The 25,798-nt window shown below is 45.8% G+C and overlaps 1 protein-coding gene across 2 annotated transcripts; it reads left to right on the top strand.

Moving 5' to 3' along the window:
- The first annotated feature begins 454 nt into the window (after positions 1–454).
- TNFAIP2 (TNF alpha induced protein 2) lies at positions 455–18,675 on the top strand. 2 transcript variants are annotated; one of them, XM_062627997.1, is made up of 12 exons: positions 455–576; positions 7,125–7,476; positions 9,248–9,875; positions 11,077–11,191; positions 12,391–12,516; positions 13,351–13,451; positions 13,541–13,639; positions 13,842–13,965; positions 14,977–15,099; positions 15,984–16,139; positions 16,611–16,732; positions 17,156–18,675. In XM_062627997.1, the coding sequence occupies exons 2-12, from the start codon at positions 7,137–7,139 to the stop codon at positions 17,295–17,297; spliced, it is 2,076 nt and encodes a 691-aa protein (XP_062483981.1). In that variant the 5' UTR covers positions 455–576; positions 7,125–7,136; the 3' UTR covers positions 17,298–18,675. The 2 variants fall into 2 exon arrangements, with proteins under 2 accessions (XP_062483981.1, XP_062483980.1); XM_062627996.1 differs by lacking the exon at positions 455–576 and adding an exon at positions 5,983–6,001.
- The last annotated feature ends 7,123 nt before the right edge of the window (positions 18,676–25,798 follow it).

Genomic DNA, 25,798 nt, shown 5'->3' on the forward strand with positions numbered 1-25,798 from the left:
CCCTAGGCAGGGACTCAACTCGCTACACTGAATGTGTTTGATGATACTGGTGTCTCCTGGGAGCACTGCACTGCGGAAGGCACTTCACCTTGGGCACGATATGGGTCCCCAATACAGACACTGAAGGCTGTGCTTTCAGGCACACACCTCACCTCTGCCAGCCAGTAGCAATTCCCCGATCAGGGAGCAGAGCTCTTGGAGGCACCTGCTCCCTCCCTCCCTAACGGTGGGTTTCCAAGCCTGCAGTGGCACACATCGCGCATACAACCCCTCGGGGCAGTGAGGCCAGGGTGCCCCATCCACCATGCCCTCAGCACACCACGCTGCGGCTCAGATCCCCGCAGGGACCCGGCACCACGCCGGGGCCAGCCGCCCCCCTCGCCGTAACTCTTCCCCGTCGGAGGGGATTTCTCGCTCCCGTCGCGGCTCTCGGAGGGGAGGTGCACCGGAGTGACCCGTACACCGGGTCTCCGATCTCCGCCTCCGAGCCCTCCCTTATAGGGGCCGCCCGGGACTGCCGGCGCAGACGCCGCGCAGACGCCCCGTGCCCGCCGCCCGCCCGGGAGCCGCAGCACAGTAAGTCCGTCGCGCCGCTTGTCCGTGCTGCGGGGCTCGACGCTTTCCCCTTCCCCTTAGCGCTGGAGTCTGTCCCGGTTCTCCCGCTCCTCTGCCGCCCTCCCAGCTCGCTTGTCGCAAGGCTTGTTGAAGGTTCTCTGTTGTCTCCGAGGGAGGGGACAAGTCGGTGGTAGGTGTTTAAGGGGTGCACATGGACAAAGTGACGGATTTCAGACCCACTTCGTAATAATCAGAATAGAGACTAAATGAAACTGCTGCAAGAAGGATCGCAGCTCCAGAGACATCCCGGGGCTGGGGACTGCTAGGATATTTGTCTGCATTGTGATGGCTGGGTCGGATTTCTGTTGCTCATCCCCCAGATTTCAGGGCATAAAACACAGGCTGTGAGCAGTGATTCCTGTTAACCGCCATCCTCTTCCCCAAAATCCCGACATAGGATCACCAAAGCATCCTAAACCCAGATCAGGCCCTGGGATCTAGATCCAGCGTGGCACTTCCTGCCCCCTCCTCTTTGTCTCTGTTCAAGAAGGCAGTGTTTTTCTTCCCAGATAGCAGGAAAACAATTGGATTATGTTCACTCAGCATGATTGCACCAGAAAACACACCATTTAAGTGCTTGGACCCTGTATGGCCCCAGGCAGACCCTGTGCCCTGCATCCTGCCAGGGTCAGTGTGTTGAGCTGGCACAGTTCTGCATTGTCATATTTGCCACGTTGTGACTTCTTTTTTTTTTTGCCAAGTCAGGGAAGCCCCACTGCCTCTAGGACCTGCCTTTTCCCAGAGCACTAAAGAGCCCGTTGAAATTCCCTCCTGTCCTTGGGCAGCCACCCCACATCCACTGCACCAACTCCTCAAGCACAAGTTGAAAAGTTCAACCTCAGGTTAGGATCCTTGGTGTGTTTGAAGTACGATTTCTTCTTGAGGCTGCTGCAAAGTAAGGAAGGAACTTACTGTGACTGGAGCATGTTGCTCCTCTAGAAGCCACGGTGCCTCACCAACACACCCAAGTTCAGAGCAGAAAACCTGAAGGAACAGTCATTCTCCAAAGCGTTCAGTTGCTTGCCCCTGCTGAGGGACTTTGAGGCTTGCCAGTTCCTAAAAAGCCAATCAAACTGGAGCAGAGAGCTCAGAAAAATCAGGTCTGGGCTTGCTTCTGTCACCCTCTCTGGAAAGAGAGGCCTGGAAAGCCAAAGAGTCTGAAGATTCTGGCAGAGGCTTCCAGGGAGTTTGTGTATCTCAGCCGCTGTTAGCTCTAACACTGAACTTTGCAAACTCCAGGCCTGAATGCAGGATTTGGCTTATTTTGTTATGAAAACAAAATCCTAGACAGCCACAGCTGGGTTCTCATTTAGTAGCAGAAGTTTACAATAACATTGCTCGGATTTGAAGCAAGTAGAAAAATAAACATAATGAGCTGCATTTTCTCTGCTTTTCCCCAGTTACAATATATATATGTGTAACTTTCTGTTTTGCTGTTTGAAAACTTCTCTCTAACAACAGGAGACACTGGTTTACAAGACTGTTTCCAGTTATGGGAAAACAAATTCCCATTTAAAAACGACTGAGGCACCATGTAGCTGTATCTACTCTGTTCCCCTGTCATGTAAGATGGTAACATGGTTTAATGCTGGTTTAAAGTGTCTCACACCAAGTGAGATGCCCTGGGGTCCTTTGCCTGGTCTACTACTGCCATTCCCGTAAGTCCCTTTGGTCCCCCATCATCCTCAGCCCCATGGGAGTCCCTGGCCCATGGATTGAATCCCCTAGGAAGGCTCTACTCCTGCCCTGACTTCTTTACTGGTGACACAGGTTTTGTTTCCCCTCAGCTTCTGACCCCATTAAGAGCAGAACTTGGTCACCATCAGGATGGTGCTGGACTACACAGGGTTGTGGGTGTCCATAAGGGTATGTGGACAGGACCCTGGATTTGACCAGCACAGTAAAATTTCAAGGTGAGGGTGTTAGTGGAGCTTGTCTATGGAATGTGATTTCTCAGGCAGAGCCAAGTGGGAGCCTCTGTCTTCACAGTATCTCCTTTCAGTACCCAAACCAGCTGATGAAAATTCACAGGAAAAAAACAGCTTGCAGAGATTGGTGATGGCATCTCCATAGAGATTGCTTTGATTAGGAGATTTTTTTTTAGGTGTCCGAGCTTAGTCCAAAGTACACTAAACTCAGACTTGCCGCACTGCTTTACTGCCTGCAAAGATGGTTTGACCTGGTGTGATTTTCTTATGTGGGCAGGACTAACCCCATTTCCACAGGAAAGGGGGGGAGAAAAGGCTGATGCAGAGATAAACTTAGCCAAATAACTCTGGATATCTGCGAGTGTGTGGGAGAGTGGGGGATTTCCACTAAAATGAGACATAAATCCTTGTGATGTGGTATGTCAGCAGGCTGGAGAGGACAAGAATCCAAACAAATGATTATTAATGCTGGCAGCAGCTCAGGAAAAAGATCAGCAAAACATTTAAGAATAGGGGTAATCAGTAAATCTCTTCCCCTGAGTGCTCTCTGTCACTGTATGAGCCACCTCTTGCAAATGAGCTCATCCTGTAAGTGTGCGGCATGAAAGATGTTTCCTTTGAGGAGGAAAAGGAGAAAAGGGAAGCAGCTGTGGCCAGAGTCTAGGTTGTGTCCTGCAACGTGGCTCTGCTCCAGGGATTTCCCTCACCCTTGCAGCCCACCCTGGAAAAAACTCCATCCCCGGGATATGCACTGTGGTCAGCACCGTGCGGAGAGCTTGCTGCATCCCTCTCCAGACACACCATCAGTCAGCAGCACTGCTGTCTAAATGGTACAGAGCTCTGGATAGATGCTATGCATGCTGTGCTCCTCTTCTGGGTGGAAACCACAAGCTGAATATACTACGTCAAATATAATTTGAGCTAAAGATTCCCCTGGCATAGACTATAGTGCCACATAATAATGAGTATGATGATGATAACAGTAATTAACAGCAAGTTAGTAATAATAGTGAGTTGGGATCTATGTCAAGTCTTGACCTTAAACCACTGGATTTCCCAAGATTTGAGCTTGAGCTGTGTGCCTGAGAAATTCTTTGGCATTTCCCAAAGTGTTAACTGATAAAACAATTAGGAACCTGCTGAAGTTTCAACAAGCTTTGATGTGTGAGCAGAGCACAGGTATACAGGAGCAGTCTGTGGCCATGCAAGCCAAAGCCAAGCTCATGGCGTGTCCCATCTGCTGCAGCAGGCTGGAGCAGGTGCTGATGGGGGCACAAGGAGCAGTGCTGGCACACCATCTCCTGCCTGTGGCCTCCAGCCATAACCAGTGCCACTGCCTTTTAGCTGAGTGTTTCTTGGAGAAAGTGGGGAGGTTTTGTTAAGAAAGCTTCTTATAGGCAGTTTCTATTAGGTGTTTCTTACAGTAAGTGCTTGGCCATCTAATGATAAAGAGAAGAGACGGAGGCGGAGTTTTTGGTACTACTTGCCATAAGGGACAGAGGCTGCATTTCAAGGCAGAGCTGGGGTTTGCTGGTATTTCCTGCTGCAGATACTTCCTGATGTAGATACAAACATACAGAAACCAGCAGTGGCACACCCATAAATGCAGGGCAAGTGTTCAAGCTGCCCAAATGTGAGTGAGCATGGCCACTGCACCAATGGCAGATACTGCATTGACAGCCTTACTCAGATGCTTAATTCCTTCAGTGTTTATTAGTTCGAGATAAAAATCACACCCTGACACACCAAAATTGCCAACAGTTCCTATGCTGTTGATCTGGACAAAGTTCTGCCAGCCATTAAAAACTAGATTTCTAACCAAATTAATCATTCCCTTACGGACTATTTTATTTGTAATGTCATTTCAATGGTTTTCAAATATACATGATATTCATCTTTGTATTGAAGAAGAAACAAAACCATTCTGAAATTCACCTTTCTGATCATCATTCTTCAAAACAAAAAACTCTGGAAGTTGTCTTTGGATATAAGAAAGGGAGAGGTACTTTCTTTGATGAGAGAAAAAGAAAGAACAACAAATGCTTTGTTTGGAATAATAGGAGAGAGAGAAAGGACTCAGCTGAGTCTGTGCCTGAACAAGCAGGAAGGAAGGGATTTGGCAGAATGAATCTAAACACACCATCATACTGTGAAATACAAACAAGGAAAATAGTCCTACAAAAATTAGGGAAGTCCCAAACACTTAGAGAGCATCCCTGTTGCTATGGTATTTTTTGTAATGGAAATGTAACAAAAAGAATCTCTTTTCCACCATTTTTAGGATTATAGTGGGGCATCCTGACTAGAATAGCCGGCGTGAAACGTGGTGTTTCATCTCTCCTTTCCTCCCTCTCCAGTAAGTGTGCTAGGGGAAGAAGTAGGAGCATAGCTTCAGCCCTGACTCAGTGCCACTGGGCAGCTCTGGTGCCCGGCCCCCCTTTGCTCACCCACATCACCGGCCCCACAGCCCTGGAGCACAGCGCTCTGACAGCCACCACTGTCACACTCAGCCACGGGAGCACCTTAGGTTTAGCTTCACACTTTGCCCCAAATCACGTATTTAGCTGAGAGCCAGCCCGGTCGTACACACACCCACACCCATCCTTCTCCTGCCTAAATGGGTTTTAATCTTCACTGTGTTTTAAAAGCAGCATTACTAATCCTGAGCATGACCTGGCAGCCAAACCACAGAGAAGGAAAGCTTTCAGCAGTGCCAGGCTCTAACTGCTCTATATACCACCCTGCTGCTACCACTAACTTGATGCTTCAAAGGCCTCCAAGCTGCTAGGAGCCAGCAGGAGGAATTGCAATTAAAACAACCCACAGTCTTTGAACAAGTTTGCTCAGAAATAAGTATCAGAGTCTGTATCAGCATGATACGTAGCAACAGGGTAAACTTAACAAGGGTATTTGAAGATCACCACATTGTGGCCTGATAAGTGAAGTGAAATTCCTCCTTTATTCAAAACCTAATTCCTCTGCCTTATGCAGTGCAGGTAAGCCAAAACTTGCCTGAGAGTTCTTCGTACAAAAGTACACTGTTCTCCTAGAAAGTCAATTAAAAAAAGTGTTGTTAGAACAAGGATTGGAAACTATGAGTCCCTTTATTTATTTAAAATATTTATATAATTATTACATAGATTAATATAATTATGCAAATAAATCTATAGCAATATATTAAATTCTACAAGTACCTGAGGAATTCTAAATACAAACTCCAACAATGTGTTTTTACAATAACAAATGGCCACCATTAATTATTTGTAGCGCAGGAGCATTAGTGGTAGAGCAGGATTCTAGCAGGATAACGTCTGTTTAAACAAGGCTAAACCACCCTGATCTTCATGCCTTGTTTCTATTTCCCCCTCAGCCAGGCAAGGACTGCTCTGAACATACATGCAGCAGCCCTGGTCACTAGCATCAGTTTCATTTAGCAGCTCTGGGAAAAATCCAGTCTGGTTAGCACCTGCTTATCAGAACCTTCCCCCTCCTTTACCCCGTTGCACTAGCATTTCTTTCTGCCCAAGCCCCACATTTCAACATAAAGAGACGGGGAAATAATTGCTGCTGGGTATTTGAAAACACTCATCAAGTCACGCTGAAGTTGCCTTGTCTTGGGATGCCATAGTCACCCTGGGACCATTCTGAAAATGAGGTAATGTGGAATGTTAGTGGATTTGAAGGGTCTGAATATGTCCCTGAGCTTTTGTCTGCTGCTTTAGCGATGCGGGGAGCATGTAGAGCATTGAAGCTGGGATTTTGGGGCCTAAAGTGATAAGTCTCCTAATGCTCACATCAGGAGATACTGCTGTGCTTCCCACACTCCCATCCTTTCGACCACGTTGTTCACATCCCCAGTGTTTCTGAGCTCTCAGTCACCTTCCCTGTGAGCTCTCCTCAATAAAGCTAAGAATTTTATTAGTGACTTAAATGGGGACATAGTTAAACCAGCAGGACTTTTGCTCAGCAAAGACTGATGCATAACTGGCTTGTCAGGCCCATCTCATATTCATGCTGTACTTGCAAACTCAGTGTGCAATAAGCTACATGGATGCTTCCAGAAACAGCTGCAGCCAGATGAGCAGAGACCAGCAAAAACAGGCCCTGAGGAAGGTGGGAATTGATCCCAATGCCATATAAAGAACATAAAGGGAGTTTTATGGTTGCTTTGAATAGGCACAGGATGCTTGTCCCACCCTCCCACATTATTCATGTGCAGCATTCATGCTCATGTCTGTACTCCCACAGCATCCCATGAGAGAACCCTTCTCTCCTGTACCCGGACAATCTCAAGATCTCAAATCAGACCATCTGAATCATCCTGAAAATCACTCACTGATTTGCTCTAAGTTATTTATTAGACCAGAGAGCTGCTTCCATCCTCTCAGTTACCTGAGGTGATGTTGCTCAGAGACTTTTCCTGCCGAGCTGTGCTCATATCAGATGTGTGTAGCACTGCCCACACATGGACACCTCATTCCGGAATTAATTTTATTAATGGGAATACACTTTGCCACATTGTGTCGTGGTATTTTTCATGCCAACTGTTATAACCTGACCAGTTCTTTCTGAAACTTACAGGCTAAAAGGAAAATGATGAAAATGTTACCTTTTTTTCAAAATGGTCCCATTGGAATGTGCAGTGGATCAGAGGGTTGCATTGGTGAAAAGAATCAGCTTGAAAACCCTTCGACATCAGTAGCTAAGCAAATCCCTGCCTGTCCTGAACCTTCTGGAGACAACATCTGGTCCAGGGACCAGGAGAAGATGAGCGAAAAGCCAGAGGGAGCCTACAGATCCTCACGTGCATCTTCCATTGCGAGCAATGGGAGCTGCACCTCTGCTGGCGACAGTCCTGAAAAGGGGAAGAAAGGAATAAAGGAAATCTTTACAAATGCATTTAAGAAAATTAAAAAGATCAAGACACCCAGTGGTAAGTGCTCCTTCATCTTCCTTACACATAGGCATTCCTCATAGGCCATAGTTCCTTCTACAGGGACTGCACAAGGTGGAAAATTGTCCTCTTGAGAAACAAGGGGACCAACAGATTGAAGTGACTTGCCAAGGAGCCTTGGGAAACATGGGCTGAGGGAGACCTCAGGTCCTAGGTTTTTGCTACCAAGGGCATACTCCCTGAGGAACTGCCAGTTTGTGTGGTTTCTGTCCAAAACAGAACTTAGTTCTACTTCTCATGGTGACACAGAGATCTGTGGGTGGGCAAGAAACCAAAACACAGCTCTCTGCTCTGTTCCTCCATGAAACCACCACCCTGTGAAATCTCCTTTTTCCCCAAGGCAGCAGTGAGTGGCATGCACAGGTCTTTCTCAGGGCTGATACATGAACATACAGTTCCTCCAGTCACAATACCTGCTCAGAGAAATCCAGAACTGGAGAGGAAAGTGCCCCTTGACACTTCCAAGGCTCACCTACCATCTCGGATGACATATGTCATTACCTGGTTCGTAAACTTCGTGAGCTGTACCTTGAATTTGCTCAACTAAAGAAACAAGTCTACTGAAAACAGGCTCTTTGTGCCTTTCTTCTTACTGCTACACTGCCCTATTCCCAATGTCTTTTTTGAAATAAAGCAACCAGAATTGCAGAAAATGTTCCAGATGAGATACCGCCACTGCCTGGTACAATATGTTACCGTTTTCCTGTCTCAGCTGGTTGTTCTTCACTGTACACATCCTGGGGTCATATATAACATTTTCACCATCATCTTTCAATAATGATTTACTAATTCTCCAGGCATGTCTCTTCTTCTTCCATCTCAAGATGATTCACATCCAGCTTGCAGCAAAAATCCTATTTGTTGCCAAGTACCTTTTGTTCTATTGACTTTGTATCTTATACTTTGTGCTATTAAATTTCAGCCCATTTCCTATTCAAGTTATCTTGCTGTTACTGTATAATACAGGAACTGTATAATACTGAGCCCTCAGTTTCAATGATGTCTCTGAACTTTGTGTAATTAACAGATGCAAGTAGGGCACTCCCAGCTTTTGTGCCACAGTCTCTGAGGAGAATATGAAGTAAGATGAGTTTCATGAATAATATAAGCTTTCTCCACCCAGAGTTTTTCATAAAAGCCTTACACACCCAACAAAACTTATTTTGGGATATAACTTCTCCAGTTTAACTAATAACTTCTCAGATTGCCCGGTATTGAGAGACTGCAGCTCAAATAAGACAGTTCAATTGTATTTATATCGCGCTAAATGCATCCATCAAAAACATTTCGCAGGTCAGATTGTGCCAGCCTATTTCTGGAAAACCCATGTGATATTTCCTCTAGCACATCTCATTTAGCTACATCTTGCCATCTACGTTTTTTCTAAAGCCATGTTTCCAACTGGAGATCACATTAATGGGAAAGTTGATAACAAATAAATAAATAAATAGAACTTCACAAATCTAAATTTTGGGAACAGTTATAGGTAGCTCATGAATAGCTGTCCATATGTAACACAGTAGTGATGGGTATTCAAATTTCCATTGCCCCAGTTAGAGGCAATCTAGAAAAAAACTCATCTTTAAATAACCAGAAAGGTTTTCTATCTGGTAAAGGAGCCTAAGATCCAGTGTTAGAGAAATATAATAATTTAAAAAAAACCCCAAACATTCCAGAGATATAGTTGTTTGTGAAGCGGAAATGTAAACCTTCATGATTGGGTAAAGAAAGGCTGTTCTTTTTTCACCAGTCAAAAAAATCATGGATCTCCTTGAAGAGCAGAAGTTTTGCGAAGCCACTCAGCATCTGATTGTGCTGCAGAAGAGCCTGTCCAGCAAAAGTGAGGAGGGACTGAGCACCAGCCAGCAAGATGTCGAGTCCATCTATGAAGTTCTGAATTATAAAGTCTTCAGCATCTTGAAAGACTCCATACTGCTAGCAAAAACAAACCCAGAACTGCTGCAGCAGGCAGTAGAGGCACTGAAAGAGCAGGAGAAAGGAGATCAGAACTACACATCAGAGAATCCACCTGACCAAAACATGCCATTTAGACCTAGAAAATGGAAAGAGCTTTGGATGGCTGCAGTAAAGGAGTCAGTAGAGACTCGAATGAAAGACACAAGCCGTACTCCTAGAACTGAGAACCTCTCTGCAGTTGGCCAGAATCTCCTGCATATGGGAAAGACAATGAAAGAAGATTTGATAGTGGTTGTGAAGTACATTAAACAGCTTTATCCTCCTGAGTTTAATGTGTTCAGCATATATGCAGAACTCTACCACAATTATTTTGCCTCCCAGACAAAAAAAAGTGCCGAATCTCATCTGGAAGACAAGGACGTTTATCTCCTCCTGTCATGGGTGCACAATTTTTATCCAAAGTAAGTAAAGCTTTTACACATTCTTATCCTTGGTGATCAATGCAGGTTCACTGGCTGCAAAACCAGGCATTTTCTTGATTTATGAATTGGTATCACTGCAATGCAATCTGGCACCTGGCTAGATTTTAGTGCTGTTGTGCTGATGTACACTAGCTGGCCAGGACAGCCAGAAGGGACACACTCAATGCTGCTAGCCTGTAAACTAAGGGCCGATCTCACCAGTCGGGCCTCTGGGCAACAGACAGACACAGATGTTTAGGGCTTCATTTGTTGGGTAAATTGGGCAGGTTTGCTGCCCTGAGCTCCATTTCTGCTGCAGACCTGAACTCATTCCTGGAAAAATTGAAAATTTCAGCCCTCTGGACCAGAGGGCAGCCAATAAATTGAACAACCTGAGATCCAGTTATCCTGGGCATGGAGGATGTTGCTTAAATGTTACCTACTGTTTATGCTCTCCTCCTGGTTAGGAGACCAAAGAGTGTACCCCTGTAAGAGGACGTCTTCAGCCAAGGGTCGCCCTTCATCCTCACAATCCCTGTCAGCTATCAAACTGAAAATATTCCTTGCTGTGGCTTATAGTACTGGATAGAGAACTGAGAGCTCTCATTCTTAGGTGACAAACATTAAATACACCAGCGATGTTTCTTCTGCTGTTCTAAAGCCATTCAACCTTCACCTCCACTTTTATTCTTGTGTTTCACTGGTGGAATATAATGAGTCAGTGTTGATCCTGGAAGCCTTCCAGAGCCAGTAGTGTGCTCTAGGTCAAGATACTCAGGCCTGAACCAGTGTGTGTTTGGAAATCAGTGACAGTGAGGAGCAGGGCTGAGCCTGAACAGCACAGCCCAGTGCTGGGGACAGTGGTGGCCTGGGCAGCAGCTGCCTTGCATGGTCTTCCCAGAGGTATCTGCTGAGAGACCACCTCTCTCCACAGCCAGCTTGCTTCAGGTCCCCCATCCCCACCAGTACACAGCAGCTGGTGCTCAGGAGCTGGGCAGAACACGACTGTTACCCAGGGCTGCTCAGGGTCCCACCCACAGCACAGATTCTGCTCCTCTGAGTTCTGCCTGGGCTAAGGACAGTGTACATTTCCATCTGTTTTTTCACTGATGGACTCGAAAAGTGTCAGTAATTTGCATCAACAGCTGTCTTGGATTACACTGCCCTTGAAAAATGCAATTGTTTGGCTTTTTCATTCCAGAGATATGAGAAAAGATCATGTTTTAGCCAAGGAGTTGGAAAAAGTTCAGCTTGGAAGCCTCTTACCATCAAGTCTGAGCAAAGAGCTTGAAAAGAAATACCTTGACAGAGAAGAGGTGAGAATCTGTTCAGTCCCTCCTCTTCCCATAGCTGCTCCCATGAGACTCCTCAGACGAGTTCTGACTTGTCCTGCACGTACACTCCTCACCTGTGGGCCATACACTCTTCCAGAGAGAAGAAGGAAAAGCAAGAATGCTTTTGTTTCTTTTGGGGGGTCAGGTCAGCTTTCTGCCAGATGGGACTTGCAAACTCCTGCTTTGCCCTGGCAGCCATCAGAAAAAAAACTGCTCTGTTCTTGCAAACTTTGTGGTAGGAAAGTGGGGGGAAATACAAATCTTTGTGAGTAACTTTCCCATTGTCTGTTAAATTCCCAGAGGGATTTATGCTCCCTCTTGCAGCTGATGAATTCAGGATTCAACTGATGAATGCAGGTCTGGTTTTGAAAAATCTGTTTCTTTGATGGAGGGTGGACTGGTCTGCAGAAAATAAGAGTTGCTTTGCTTTTTGGATCACTCTTGCATTAATGGAAGCAAGAAGCAACTATCACGGTATTCCCATAGCTTAGTGCTTTTGTTATTTTGGGCTGGAATTCCCAGAAAATCAAAAGATAAGTTCCAGGTTTAGCTGTAGCCAGTGATGGTTTGCGTATGGGAGAGGTGGGTGTGAGGGCTGCAAAGCACATGAACAAACTTGGAGATCAGAAATGTAGACCAGCCACCATACATATCATTTCCAAAGCCATGCTGTGTACACACAAGAGGGATCAGAGCAGAGAAAATCTGAGAACGTTTTGTTTCACTCTCCAGCACTCACAAGATGTCAGAATTGCTCATGAAAAAGCATTGCAAAACCAGGTCTGCAGATAGCACTGAGTGTGACACACAGGCAATGCGTGGCTGGGGGAATTTGGGCTCTGGCACGCATACCGGCCTGCAACCTTCCAACCCACAGCTCCCTTCCCCTGCGCTCCAGATCACCACTGATGTGGCAGGCAGGGGTGTACATCTTCATCTGCATTTCTACCCTGAAATACTCAAATCACTGTCGCATAGGTGGGTATTGTGAAGGAGTTGTCCTTGCTGACATGAAGTGGTCAGTAAGGCGTCTTGCAACAAGGAGCCTTTATTTCTCATCCAGGATTGAGAAAAAAGTATGCTCAGCCAGACAAATAGTGGGTGGGTAGGTAAAACCTGCATAAGGCAGGAGCTGCTACATCTACTTTGTGGTAAATGCTGTTGTTCTTCCTTCCCTAAAGGCTACTATCAAAAATTTGCTGAGCAGATGTTTAGATAAAGAAATCCAAAGATGGAAAGAAGAAGAAGAACCAGAGAAATTTAATGGGCATTTTCAGAGTGAACTACTAGGAATATTTGTCATCCAGGTAATACAGATATATATTAGAAATAAATAGTTTCATCCTGCACCTATTTATGATTTGAGAACAGCTGTGATCAGTGCAAGAAAGCCAAAGGCCGAGTCACATGTGTAGGGCAGTAGTAGAGGTGGGTGGTACAGGGCAGCCCAAGCCCATGGTCTGGCATGATCCTGGTCCACCACATGCTGGAGACAAACTCCTGTATAAGCAAAATGAGCAGGAGATCTGCCTTCATTTCTTCCTGTGCAGTCTCTTCTGCACCACCAGATGATGCCAAGCCATCAGACACTGGGCAATGTAGCAGCAGAGAAACAAGAGCCAGGTTTAGCCGAGTGAGGAAGTAGCACGATGCTGTTGCCATGCTTGCTCCCACTGCCACTGGCAGAGCTGCTCTGAGTGCTCATGCCCTTTCCCCACACCCAGCACTCTCCTCTGGCTGCAGAAGATTAGTAGAGTTATTTTTTTTTAAATAAACATTTAATATTTTGAGGTGGTTGTTCTTAAATTGTTTTTTTAATGCAATGATACAACATTTGTTAAAAAAAAAAAGGCAAAACCCCAAGTGTCACTTTCCCCACTTTCTTGGCTACTTTATAGACTTTCTTTAACGCATCTTTCTTCTTCACCTCTCTCCCAATCTTAAAATAGGGTTCAAAATTGGCTTGAGCTAACCAAGTAAGTATAGAAGTATAGCTGCTCTGCACGGTCATTGGCTCAGTTGCAGGGGGTGCAGAGGAGCTGGGTGCAGTTACCGCAGTTAAGGATCTATGCCTTTTCAATCAGTGAACCTGGACTTTTTGGAGCAGACAGCATTTAAAATTGATCTCTGTTCTTTGTTAGAGTATCTACAGTGGCCAGAAGCGAGCTAAGGACATCAGCACAGCAGTGGGAGAGGAGCTGTCACATCGCCTGTGGAAGGAGCTGCCTGCCTTCCTGAAAAGGTGCAGTAAGGCAGCGTAGGGTGGCAGGGCTGGCAGAGCCACCAAGGGCATGTGCTCATCTGCTTCTTCCCTTTCCATCTCCCCTCCAGCTACAAGGATGCTTTTGAAGATTTTAAGGAGAAAAGTAAGAAGCACAGATACTACAAGCCTATACTGATTGCAAGTGTTAACAACTGCTGGAATTTTAGGTAAGGATCCAAAACGAAAGGCTTTGCTCCTTCCTCCTTATTCTCCTATCCAACAGATAGCGTGATAGAGGTGAGGTACTCCAGGGCGGGCAGAGGAACATCTGTCTGCCTTCAGAGGAAGGTTTGGATACCTCTGAATTTCTCTCTCTCTCTCTCTCTTTTGAGGACAGATTATTCTGACCTTGCTGATATTTTCTTGCAGAGACTACACGGAGAAAAACGTGTCAGAAAAGGACGACAGTAGAGCCAATATCCTCAGCACGCTCAGTGACATTGAAAACAGTGGCTTTGACGTGCTGCTTCAGCAGCTGTTTGTCCAGCTGAAGGTACCTTACCCATGCCCCATACCCTTCTGCACCATGGCTCAGCCTGTGCTAGTTTTAGGCATATTCTTCTGCTGTGCTATCAGTTGACCCAATCTCCAATTCAAATGCAGAAAAGTTCTGAAGCGCTCAGGGCCAGATCACCTCTCAGCATCAGTCCTAACTCACATTGCTGCTAGAAAACTCAGACTCACTTCTTCTTGAGCTGGTCCTCAAGCCTGCAGGCAAAACAGGCACAGCTACGTAGAGGTGACAGTACAGACCAACATAAAACATGCTGATCATGTCTAAGATAAGTGCTGCAGGAGAGAGAGTCTCAACCTGCATGTGTTTACATTCCAATCTGTCAGAAGCAATCACAAATGACATGAACTGCAATTATACAGCTTTTGGCTTCTTCATAAAGGTGGCCTGAAAGGCAGTTCTGGTTTCTTTCTTTTTTAAAGAAAAAAAAATTATTTCTTTTTTCTTTTCTGTTTTTTTTATATATAACACAAGCTTTTTAAGTTGAGCAAGTGTGGTGGAGGGGAAGGCGTAGGAGTTAGGAATGTTCAGCCACAATCTCTCCTGCTTTTTCTGTAGGGCCTTTTGGAAGGCATGACAAAGCAGTGGTGCTTTTTTTATCATTTTCATATTTATTTACTGTGCCCAAGAAAAATTGTGATTGAAAACACCTCATAATGATTCTTTCTTTTTTTTTTTTTTCCCCTGACGGTTACATAATTCTCTAATCAGGCAAGATAGTGTGTACAAAACACGGAAAATGTGGGGGAAAAACGAAGCATCTTCAATATGAGCCTTTCAAGCTCTCAGTCATTTTCATCATGAGGAACAAAGAAAGAGGCACAAACCCACCACAGCCCTCTTTTCCCCTGCCCCCATAGGTCATCGTCACCACATCCCTGCACAGGACTGCACACTGAACTGTCACTGTGTAGGATATTGTACATATAGAAATGTTAAATATGCATAGAATTTGCTTTGAGGGAACTAAGCAGATTTTCCTCTTTTCAGCCAATTTATAAGAAGTTTACAGAAAATAAGTGGGACTCCAGCAATGAAATTATGAATGAGATCATTAAAACCGCCAGCAAACATATTTCAGACTTCAAGACCCTAAAGGACCCTTTCTACCACGTAAGTCCAAGAGAAATATTGGAGGGATTCTGGGGTGCTGAGGCTGCGTATTCAGCTTTGATCCTCTGGGACTCAAGTTGCCTTGACCTACATTAGCTGATGAACTGGCCTGGCATCAGAGAGCCCTCTCAGACAAGTTTCCCATCTGCATGAAGTTTATCTATTTATGAAGATTAGCCATATAAATATTACTCTTCAACAGAGGCAGACTCCTATAGCTCTGCTGTGGTGTTTGCAGAGAAACCCACCCCTGCTGTAGAGAAAGTGCTTTAGGGACCACTCAAAATACAGCTTTATTTATGTTTGGGTTTGGTTATCCATGTTGAAACACAGATGCAATTGCATGGTTCTGTCTCATGGCTCCTTTGATTGCCCTAAGGACTGGAGAAGATGGATACAACTGGGAAAAGTCCCACCTAACTGATTCACAACCACCTCTTCAATGATGCTGCAGTATATATGAAACATCACCATATAAAAAAACTCGTTGATTTCCTGCCTTTGTCTTCTTAGTAGCTGAAACAAAATTACAATGTTTTGTGTGTTAGAAAAAGGAACAGGAGGAGCAGCATGAATTCCTGTTTCTCTGGTGTACTGTTATTTCTCCAGCACATGAAGATCTCTTCTATGCTTTAAACACTTCCCAGAAGGAAGCAAGATTTGGAAATTCCCACACTTCATTAGTTTGAGTACAAAGAAATTCTCGGCATCTAGGATGTTGCATACCAGTAATGGGGAGGTTGGCAACCAGCATGATTCCATGATTAGCAGCAGGCATTTTTGTGGGGCAAGTCTTACAGCACCCAAACCATTTCTGTCCTCCATCCACACTGTTTTTCCACAAGCAAAAGTAGATGGACGATCCCCGTTCTCCTTCCCAACAGGCTATCATCGAGAAGGTCCATGCCCACTTGGTTAAAGCATACATTGTGAGGCTGCTGAAGAGGAAAGTCAGCCTGAAAGGCACAGCACAACAGCAAAACTTGGCCCAACACATCTCCAAGAATGCTGCTGACCTGGAAGCCTTCTGCACCAGCAATGTACGTGAGTGTACTGTGAACACAATGGCATGGGGCATGATACACTGAAAAACAGGAAAACAAATTTTCTGGGGCTTCTTGTTAACCTTTCCAAATCAGATTAATTTCCTGGAAGGCAGAAAGAGGTGTCCAAGTGCCTGCAGGCAGGAAGGGTCCCCTGCCACCAGCCTGCCCCTCCCCAGATGGAGAGCCGTGATTTCATCCTCCTTTGTCCCATAGGCAGTGGTTTCCTTTCAAAGGTTTATATTATAACATGGTCAGATGATTTAGCTAATCTCTGGTTTCAGTGCAGCTTGCATGGGGTCTGGGTTTTGACTCTTCACCCTCACCCTTTATATTCCTTGTTCTACTGCTTTTAGGTCTGGCAGGGGCTAGAACAGACCCTAGGAAACAGCTTCAGAAGCCAGCTCCTGGGTTGGGTGGAGGTTTGTACCTCTGCGGTGCCCTACTGACCTCTTTCTCTTCTGGCAGGGGTCTCAAGCCACGTGGCTGAATTCGGCACTCCCCAAACTGGCTGAAATAATCCGACTTCAGGATTTAGGTGCTATTAAAATTGAAGTTGCGACACTCGCCAGCACGTACCCAGATATCCGGTAAGAGACAGTGAAACAGATTTGCGAGCACACTGATGGAATTTTAGTTGAGCTGGGAAACAATGGAATACAAGTATAGGTGAGGTTCATATAGCCTGAGTCTATAAAAATGGATGGGGGCTGTCTGCCAGGCTGTGGCAATCCCAGTGCCATCAGACAACAAAATAATCCCTTTTAAAAAGCCAATTTAAATATTCCAGATTCTGCCCTGATTTTGTGCTTTGCCTTGGAGATTCCCTACCCTACCCCAAACCTCCCTGGACAGTGCTGTGTCCCATGTAGGACTGCCAGATGCTGAGCTGGCATCCATCAGAGACCTTAGCACCCACTGTGGGGTGGGGTGGGGGCCACATCCTGGTGCAAGGGTCCCATTATGCAGAGATCTGCAGGACGAGATAACACCTGCCTGTTTCTCTTCCACAGCAAAAGGCACCTGGAAGCATTCCTGTACATCAAAGCCAACTTGTCTCGCAGTGAACTCAAAAGCATCCTGGGCTACTTGGCAGACAGCACGGCATCCCTGCTGCCCAAGGCCCCCCTCTTCTCCGACATAAACGTGTCCTAGACCAAGGCACTCTTTGGCACCCCTTGTGCTGGACTGTTGGCTGAGCCAGGGATGGAGACTGTCCCCTGGGGTGATGCACAAGGCACACTGCCACCTTTTCCTACGGAAAGTGCTATGTCCTTATCTGCTGCTCAGCACTTGCATGGGAATCACTGTCCCCATGCGGGGCCCAGAGGAGGATGCACCCACAGGAGGAGCAGTGCCCACAAGAAGCAGGGCTGCCCTTTGCACCAGTCATGGACTCCACCAAGGACTCCCTGGTGCAACCATGTTCTCTGTCTGGACACTGCTCTGGTGCTCTGACCTCTGTTTACCTCACAGGGTCTGTGAAGGCCACGTTGCTGGCTCCTCAGCTAACCCAGACCAAGCAGGCACCTCCTATGTAGCTTTTTATATTTGAAGGGAACAGAGGGAAACAGAAGCCAAATTTAGAGATGTTGGAGAAGTCCCATGTGAACATGCCTGTACCCCATCTGCCTTCCTCTGAGCTGGGCAAGGGCTGCTGCATTAGGGTGATGTCCCATCAGGAACCAGGTTTCAGGTCAGGAGAAGCTGTTGCTCAGCCACAGCAGGACTCCTGCTGTCCCATTGTGCTGTAGGACCCCAAACCTCCAGACCTGTGGTTTGGAGTGGCCCCAGCTGCACGCTCTGCCCCACTGTACAGGGGCACTGGAGTTTCCAAGATGAAGTATGTTTGCTTCACCTTTGTGAGGTGGGAGACCCCGACCCCCTGGCAGCCACCAGCCCCTCTGTAGTGACCCCATCCACTACATCTGTACTGGAGTGATTCCTTACTAGCAGATGATTGGGAGCAAGCTGCCTATTACAATGGATCATGTGGGCTTAGCCCCAGCATCTAGTAAAGCACTTTGGAATACTACTACTTAAGCCCTCCTTATCAAGGAGAGGACTTTCCCAGACCCTGTGAACATCATAGGCTTTGAATGGGTAGAGAACTGGTCTCAAATGCCATTAAAATGTACTCAGCATCCCGTGTGCATCACTGTTTCCCTGCTCACTCTTTCCCATCGTGCTGTGAGGTAGATACGATGTGAAAATGCAAGTGGGTCTGTTGTGAAACTGTCTTGTTTTCACAGCACAGTTTTCTGGGAGGTGAATCACTTGCCAAAACAACAATGTGTTTAGTTGATGACCTTTCCCTTCTGTTTTTCTCTATTTCAACTTCTGAAGCACTCTGTAAAAAGTTGGTCCGGAAGGAAGACATATAATGACTGTGCAAGCCATGTAATCTATTTATATGCATATGCAGTGTACCACTGGTGTATTTTTGCATCCAATTTTATTTTTTCTCAAAGATACTCATTTGCAATATTTATATTTAAACAGTATTCAAATATGCTAGAAAAGTGACTCATTTGTTCTGTCTCTGGCTGTTGTTTCCTGCACTGCCATATGTAGTCCTATGTACTCCTTCAAAGGACCAGTTCTCCCTCTACTCCCAGCCTGCTCTGGTGAATATCACCCACTGATTCCAAGTGTGAGGAGGGTTTTGCTGGGCTACAGACAAGCTGGAAAAGCAGAGGCACCCTCTGTGCTGTGTTGGGTCTCACAGCCTGGCTTTCCCCGCTACCTGGAGCAAGACTGCCATGTGCATAGTGCTGATGGTACCTGGTACAACAAAGTCCAAACCTTCAGCCTCTAAGCACTACCGCAGTCTCAGTGGTGAATAATAAAAATGTATTTGACATGCATCTCATCCTTACTGCTCTGGCATCCCCCTTCCTCTGTCTCTGTTGTCTCATCCTGTTCATACAAGCCTTTAGGGGATGCAGACTGACAGAACTTGGCCCCGGCTGGTCCTCCTTTTATGCTCCTGGCAGTTGCTGATAACCCTGTGTTATTGCTGCTACCCCTGTGAGGTGGATGCTGAGCACTCCAGGCTGCTCACTGGCAGTGGCTGGTGGTGCACAACAGGAGAAGGAGTCCTCTGCTGACAGGTTATGTGGCAAAACTGTACTCTGGGTAAAAAACAGTGCTTTGCTTTCAGCCTGCTGCCTGGCCATGGGTACCACAGACACCATCTCCCCCCATTAGCATACTTAGGTTCACACAAAACTCATACGTACACATAATTTAAAAACTTATGCACACCATTTAAACACTTATCCCAGCTACAAGTTGAAGGCAATTGCCAAACTGAATTCAGACAGTACTGAGCACTCATGAAACTGTCACCTGTTGTGAAACATTTTCTTTCCCAATTAGTGAAAGGTCATTTTATTGCTATAAATAATCATGGTTTGATCTGTTAAAGGCCTACAGAAATGCATCATACAAGTGATTGCACTGGTCCTTAAATAAAAAAGATTCCAGCTATGTAAGTGCTCTAAGGAAAATAGTGTATCTATTTATATATCGTAATTAGGACGGGTAGGAGAAAGTGGTTTTCATACAAATTTCATAAGCCATATGGAACTGCATTGTGTGACTCTCTTCATCCTGCTATAAACCCCAGCTTTCAGCTCTAACGAGCCCAGGAAACTGACTTATTTGTGTGACTCGACATTTACAAAAGCATTTATTTATATTTGACATATTACACATAGACAGGTACTTTCAAAAGTTTGCACAACTCTCTTCTAATAACAGTGTGTCATGGTTTCAGCTGAGGTAGAATTAATCTTAGTCTCTTGTGCAGAGCTGTGCTTTGGATTCAGGATGAGAACAATGCTGATAAGACACTGATATTCCAGTTGTTGCTAGGTAGTGCTTACCCTAAGTCAAGGACTTTTCATTTTCCCATGCTTTGCCAGTGAGGAGGGGCATGGGAAGCTGGGAGGAAGCAGAGACAGGATACCTGACCTAAGCTAGCCAAAGGGGTATTCCATACCACAGCACGTCATGCCCACTATATAAACTGAGGGGGTTGGCCAGGAGCCACCGATCGCTGCTCGGGTCAGTGGAAGGTGAGCAGCTGTACTGTGCACCACTTGTGTTTATTGGGTTTTATCTCTCTCTCTGTTTTTCCTCCTATTATTATTGTTGTCATTATTATATTGTACTTTATTTCAATTATTAAACTGTTCTTATCTCAAACCATGGGGTTTACTTTTTTCTGATTCTCCCGCATCCCATGGCATGGGAAGAGTGAGCAAGAAGCTGCAAGGTACTTACTTGCCAGCCGTGGTTAAACCATGGCACAGTGTTAGATTAATACTGATAAATAGCACTCCTATAAACTTACTATATCCAATTTCGTGAGCTCACTGTGTCTGGATGTTCTTTACCTCTGCTGATGCTGATGTCTGCCTCTCCCCAGAAGCAGAGAAGGTAGGCAAGATGAAAAAATAAATTCAGCTTTATAAACAACTAACCAAGCTGGCCACAGTTGCTGTGGCGTTTCCAGCTCTTCCTCTTGCCTGCCATCAGTGCCAGCAGGACATCAGCCTGCAACAGCCACTGTACTGGACACAAACCTAGCTCTTGCATGCATGCACACATACTCCTGGCTTCATACCCACCCATCCCACCAGGCACTGCCATCACTTGGCAGAATACTTGCAGTTTACAGTGCAAAAGATGCAGGGACACAGACCACAGTGTATCAGAGAGTGGATTGAGGCTTTACTCGCCTCCTCAGCTCCTGAGGGAGCCATCTGCTGCACACAAAGTCCCCAGAGACACCTGGGGAACCTCTGCCCTTGCTGCAGGGAAAGCCAAAACCAGCCAGATAGTTCCTGGGCTCCTCTGAGGTGTGAGCATGATTTTAAACAGCAGAAACCTTCTGATAGAGCCTGCTGAGAAGCTCTGGGGTCTGCAGACCCAGAAAAGAAGCATTAAGAAACCAGAGCGCCTGCAATTCCTCCTATTTGAGGCAGGATTTTCTCACCAGGATCCTCTGAGAGATTGCAGCACTGACTAAAGGCCACAGGATTTACTGATGTGCTGATGGTAAGGAAGACATACTAGACCAAAGCGCTTTGGCAACTGGGGCTTTCCAAATTCAGCCCACACCTCTGGGTGGATAGTCCTGGCTTCACTGACATACACAGTGACATGCACATGAGACAGGTGACACAGCCCCTCATCTACTAGTTAACGTAAAGCAGGAGGAGTATGTGCAAAGAGTGTGAGAGCAACGTGCCGACCTCCATTTGCAGATCTTGTGTTTAGTTTAGCTGCTATGAACTTTAATAGGAGAAAACCTGGAAACTCCAATCCAGTGAGAAGAGACCATGAGAGCAATGCGTGGAGCATTCCCAAAGGAAAGGTACACTTGCAGTGAGTAGGAATGGCAAAGCCCCGTCCCCTAGGGTAATTAGGGCACACAGGCTGCAGATCCTGCACCTCTCAGCCCAGTTTCACGTGCTGCCCCATCAGTTCCTTTGCTTTGCACATCTTGGGCCAAAAGCTGGGACTGGGGACCAAATGGGCAGGAGTCAGTATCACTGAGTGTTGGAAAGAGAGGATATTTCGGGCACAAGCTAGAGGCCGATAAGCTTGGCTGTCACATGGGCAAAATCATGCTTTGCCTTGCCATACTATAGATTGAAACCCGTAAGAATAATTACTGCCTTCCTGAATGACTTAAAAGAGGCTGCAGCCACTCATCCACACTGATATCCTGGAAATACAAAATAGCTCTTCTGTAGCCACAGTAACAGAGATAGCAGCTAATGTCAGGGGATTTTGAGAAGTACTCATCAGTTCAGCAGCCTCACCTCCTGAGGGGAAATCCAGAGATGTGATGGAGCAGATGTACACATTGGGCTGTTCAGGTGCACTGGAGGAAGGTTAATTGTGTCTTTTAAAGCAATATGAAGGTTTTAAGTGACTGTGAAGTGAATGTTCACACCTGCTGGACACCATTTTACATTGCTACCCAGGGCTTTCTACTCTAGAAATCAAGTTAAAAACAAAATCCTTTTGAACTGATCAGTTTGGAGGCTTTCCTACAAACACATTTTTCATCTTGATCCTTCTCCCTCAGATGTTTTCAGTTGCTTCTTTCACCTTCTCCACAAGCCTCGTGATGCCTCCCAACACTACCAGTAGTGCCCTTGAGCTACCTTCTCCTAACCGTCCCACCCTTTATTCAGTGGATGGGACAGACCAGAGCATATCATGTACCAGCACCCAGAAGGACCATCATTTGAGGACAGGAAATTCATTGCTATTTATCTAAGTGGTTTTCATCCAAATAGAACAGAGCACTTGAGCTGTAACAACGTTCCTAACAGACTAATAAAAGAGGATAACTTATCATTTAGCAGAAAAGCTGAGCTCTCAGAAGTACTCATTAATGTTGGAATGGCTGTGATGGGAAGAGATCGGCTCTGAAAGGGAGGAGATTATAATAAACTCTCGGATAGAACAATATTGGTCCTGGAGTCTTCAAGAGCTTTTGAGCCTTATCCCAAACACTGGAGTCATATCCCAAGGGCTAGAGGCCAAACTCTAAGTCCCACAGGCAAGAGCAGTGCAGCCTGAGAGCTAAACCAAGGGTACAGATTAGAGAAAATATCAGGATAAAGTAAACAGTGCTATGTCTCCTAGTTAACAGATGACTGTTTCTGCTCTTTGGTTTCATTGCAGTTCCCTCTACCCTACTCCATGGCTACAGGAAGTGGTGATAGACATCTGAGCTGTGGGATTGTCATCTTCATGCTTCTGCACAGCAGACCCCTTGTCTTTGTCAAGGTCCCAATCCCAGCTTTACCCATTGTGACACAGCCCCTTCACAGTCTGCACTGGACTATGCAGACCCAGAAAGGTTGGTTGAAGCTACTCCCTCTCTCCGTTTAACATGTAGGGAGTGACAGAGGTATTTTCAATGCCCCAAGAGATGCATTTGACCCATCAGGATCCTGGCAGCCACCTGGCTGCGCAGACACTCCTGGACCACACTGGCCTTAAGGTCCCCGGGTCAGCAAGCAGGTGTGAAGGGAATGGCACCTGTAGAGGCCACAGTTCATTCAGGGGTGTCATTGCTGTCCTGCCTGACATGGGTGGTTTGCAGGAAACATCTCTGTGCAGCCTTGTGCTCCTCCCCTCAGGAAGGAGCATCCAATTCCACCTGCAAGGGTCCCCAGGGCATGGGGTAGCTTCAGAGAGGCAGGTAGGATCCACAGACTGGCCCTGTGACTCACAGGGCAAAGAGACCCATAAGAGTCACCAAAAAAGGGGGGGACACTGAGCCAGGGTAACTCTTAACCCATGCTGGGTGGGCTAGACCCGCTCCTGGAGGAAGCACACCAGGTAGGAGGAGCAGTAACCCAGACAACCTTTGCTGGGTACCAGTAAGAGACGCATAGGAGGTGCCCTAGAGAAACAAGAATGCAGAAGTAGAGACTGAGGTGAGAGGCCAGCCCTCAAGTACCTGTTATGCCTCTGGCTGTGCTCAAAAGTCTTCTGTTGGTCTTTGCTTAACTGTCCAGCTCAGCATCCCCTTCTGATCCATTAATATATCACAAAGACCAAAGTATTACTGTGGAATGCATAAACTGCCCAAGCTCCCATTTTTGTTTGATTTGATTTCTCTACGAAGCCTCTCTCAAGGAGCTCAGATTGCATTTACTTGGGGAACATTTTGTCAGATCAGCACATACAGCATGAAATCAATAGCAGCTTTTGAAGAAAGACCATATTCATCCATCGTCCAGAACAACCTCTTAAGCTAACTTTTCTTGGCTGGAAACCACAGTTAAGAAAGAAAAGGTTCCACCTTTCTTCCACCTACCTCAAAACCTCACCCTCCATGTCCCCTCTTGGCAAGCGGCAAAAGTAAATCTCTCCTTGTAACACTATTCCTGTACAAAACCTACTTCTGTGTAAAATAACACAATTTCTATTCACGTATGAAGTTCTTTCTGGTGTAAGGTTCTACTGCTTGTTATGAGCAACTCTATATCACAAGCTTCAGTTTATTGTTCAAAATTATACTAATTGCCCATTTTTATACATTTCAATACAATTTGACTTGAAAAACAGAACTCTGCTTTCAGCAGTACATGAGCAATACTTAAGGTGCAAATTATCATTAAGAGAAGCAACACAGAGCAGATTTCTGCAATCTCTTTACTTCTCCCTATACACAGAAAAAAATCTTCATAGGGTTTCTTTCAAGACAGAAATGGGGGCAATAAAATCTACAGGGTTTTAAGAGCTGATACCTGGAGTTGTTTATAATGGATGCTCATATGATTTCTTAGCCTAAGACTCCTGCATCACACATGCACACACTGCCCCCACACAGATGACTCCACCATAACAACTGGTTTTCTTACATACACTCTCTATCCAGCCTTTTCCCCAGTTTCAGCCCTTCAAGGAACAGTTTTCTGGAAACTCAGTATATTTCTCCAGGGCATTTTGTTTGCAAACTTAAACTGTGAAGTCTGGGACCTGATAGCTGGTTGTGCCAACGTGTGAAACCCCCTTCCACTTCTCAATCTCTGCCACAGCGTGTACTTAGACAAGTCCCAGTCTGGGTTTTGGTCAATATTCCTTCTGGTAACTTTCTCCTCAAGGAAAACACAAGAAAATCCAGGCCATACAAGTTCATGGTGTCATATGAGCTTTGACATATTATGAAAGAAATACAAATCATGTGCAGAGGACTTCTCTGTCTTCTCCAGGGTTTTGAGCCATCAAGAACCTCAGTGTTTTGGTCATGCAATTCTCACATGATATAAAAAATAATTTAATAACCAGAAAACATGCTATGAACTTCAATCTTACCTCTACTTCCAGTATTCAGGACCAACAAATTGGGAGTGCTGAATTCTGAATTCTCTGAACTCTGAAACTTTTGGTAGACAAAGACAAATACATGCACAGTACGCCCAAAAAATAATGAAGGTGGGCATCAGCCCCCAGAGGCTGATGTGACTGATCTTGGGAGCCAGTGGAGAGCTGCATGTGTTTCACCTGTGTGTCATTAGGGCAGTCTGTGAGGGCTGGTGAAGGATGTGCTCCCCTGTAGGACAGGCTGAGAAGTTAACCAGAAGCTGGGGTCAGTGTTACCATTCCCAGCAGCAAAGAGCCATTATCACACAACTACTGCAGGAGGCAAACCCCTGCCTAGGTATGTAAGGATGGGAAACGACCATTGATGTAATCAAGTGGTTGTCTATCTGCTGGATAGGGAGGGAACAGGAAGAGCTCCCAGGAGGAAGGTGATCTTAAGGTCCTTTCCAACCCTAACTATTCTATGATACCTGCCTGGGCACCAGTGTCAGAAGAGGATGGTTGTGCTGTGGAAAGGGAGGGTGACCTAGCACCAGCACCGGGAAATGGGACCCAGTGCTGGTCTCTGAACAAAGCTCTTTAAATACTGCCTTTGTCAAAGGCTCCTTAATGTGGACAAGCCATAGTGCAGGAGCAGGAGGAGGCAGGGAGCCTTTCTGGTGAAGCACTAGTGCAAGTGGTGATGCTTGTATGTCTTTCATGTCTTCATTTACATCTCTCATGAGCATGTGCAATGGTGTCCTCAGGTGGAAGAACAAATCATGGATACCTGGCTGTGCCTGTGCTCTTTT

The sequence above is a fragment of the Pezoporus occidentalis genome, unplaced genomic scaffold (assembly GCF_034315485.1).
Source record: "Pezoporus occidentalis ecotype Australia unplaced genomic scaffold, CSIRO_AGI_Poc_V1 ctg31, whole genome shotgun sequence".
In the NCBI taxonomy this organism is placed as follows: domain Eukaryota; kingdom Metazoa; phylum Chordata; class Aves; order Psittaciformes; family Psittacidae; genus Pezoporus; species Pezoporus occidentalis.

Coding starts and splice junctions, on each gene's coding strand:
- TNFAIP2 (XM_062627997.1), top strand. CDS start 7,137: ATGATGAAAATGTTACCTTTTTTTCAAAATGGTCCCATTGGAATGTGC. Junction 7,477..9,247: donor AAAGATCAAGACACCCAGTG/GTAAGTGCTCCT, acceptor TTTTTTCACCAG/TCAAAAAAATCATGGATCTC. Junction 16,733..17,155: donor AGCACGTACCCAGATATCCG/GTAAGAGACAGT, acceptor TCTCTTCCACAG/CAAAAGGCACCTGGAAGCAT.